At 45.8% G+C, this 201-nt stretch overlaps 1 protein-coding gene across 1 annotated transcript in view; it reads left to right on the top strand.

Moving 5' to 3' along the window:
* Positions 1-37: 37 nt before the first annotated feature.
* GPR21 (G protein-coupled receptor 21) overlaps positions 38-201 on the top strand; it is a 1408-nt gene continuing 1244 nt past the window's right edge. Inside the window, 2 exon segments of the mRNA XM_010019632.1 lie at positions 38-198; positions 200-201. The exon segment at positions 200-201 is cut by the window's right edge and continues 1244 nt beyond it. Of these exon segments, the coding sequence (XP_010017934.1) occupies positions 38-198; positions 200-201 (163 nt within the window).

Below are 201 nucleotides of genomic sequence, written 5' to 3'. Positions count from 1 at the left end.
AGGAGCATGAAGTGAAGAGATCACTGCAGTGCTCAAGATGAACTCCTCTTTGGTTGGCAACCAGAGTGGCCGGCCGTTCTGTCTCCTGGCCATTAGCTATTTGGAGACCATCAATTTTTGCCTCCTGGAAGTGGTTATTATTGTGTTCCTCATGGTGCTGATTATTTCGGGCAACATCATTGTGATATTTGTCTTTCACTG

Source organism: Nestor notabilis, unplaced genomic scaffold (genome assembly GCF_000696875.1).
Source record: "Nestor notabilis isolate BGI_N333 unplaced genomic scaffold, ASM69687v1 scaffold21198, whole genome shotgun sequence".
Lineage (NCBI taxonomy): Eukaryota > Metazoa > Chordata > Aves > Psittaciformes > Psittacidae > Nestor > Nestor notabilis.
Note: the sequence above shows the minus strand (reverse complement) of the source record. Positions and strands in the feature narration are given on the sequence as shown.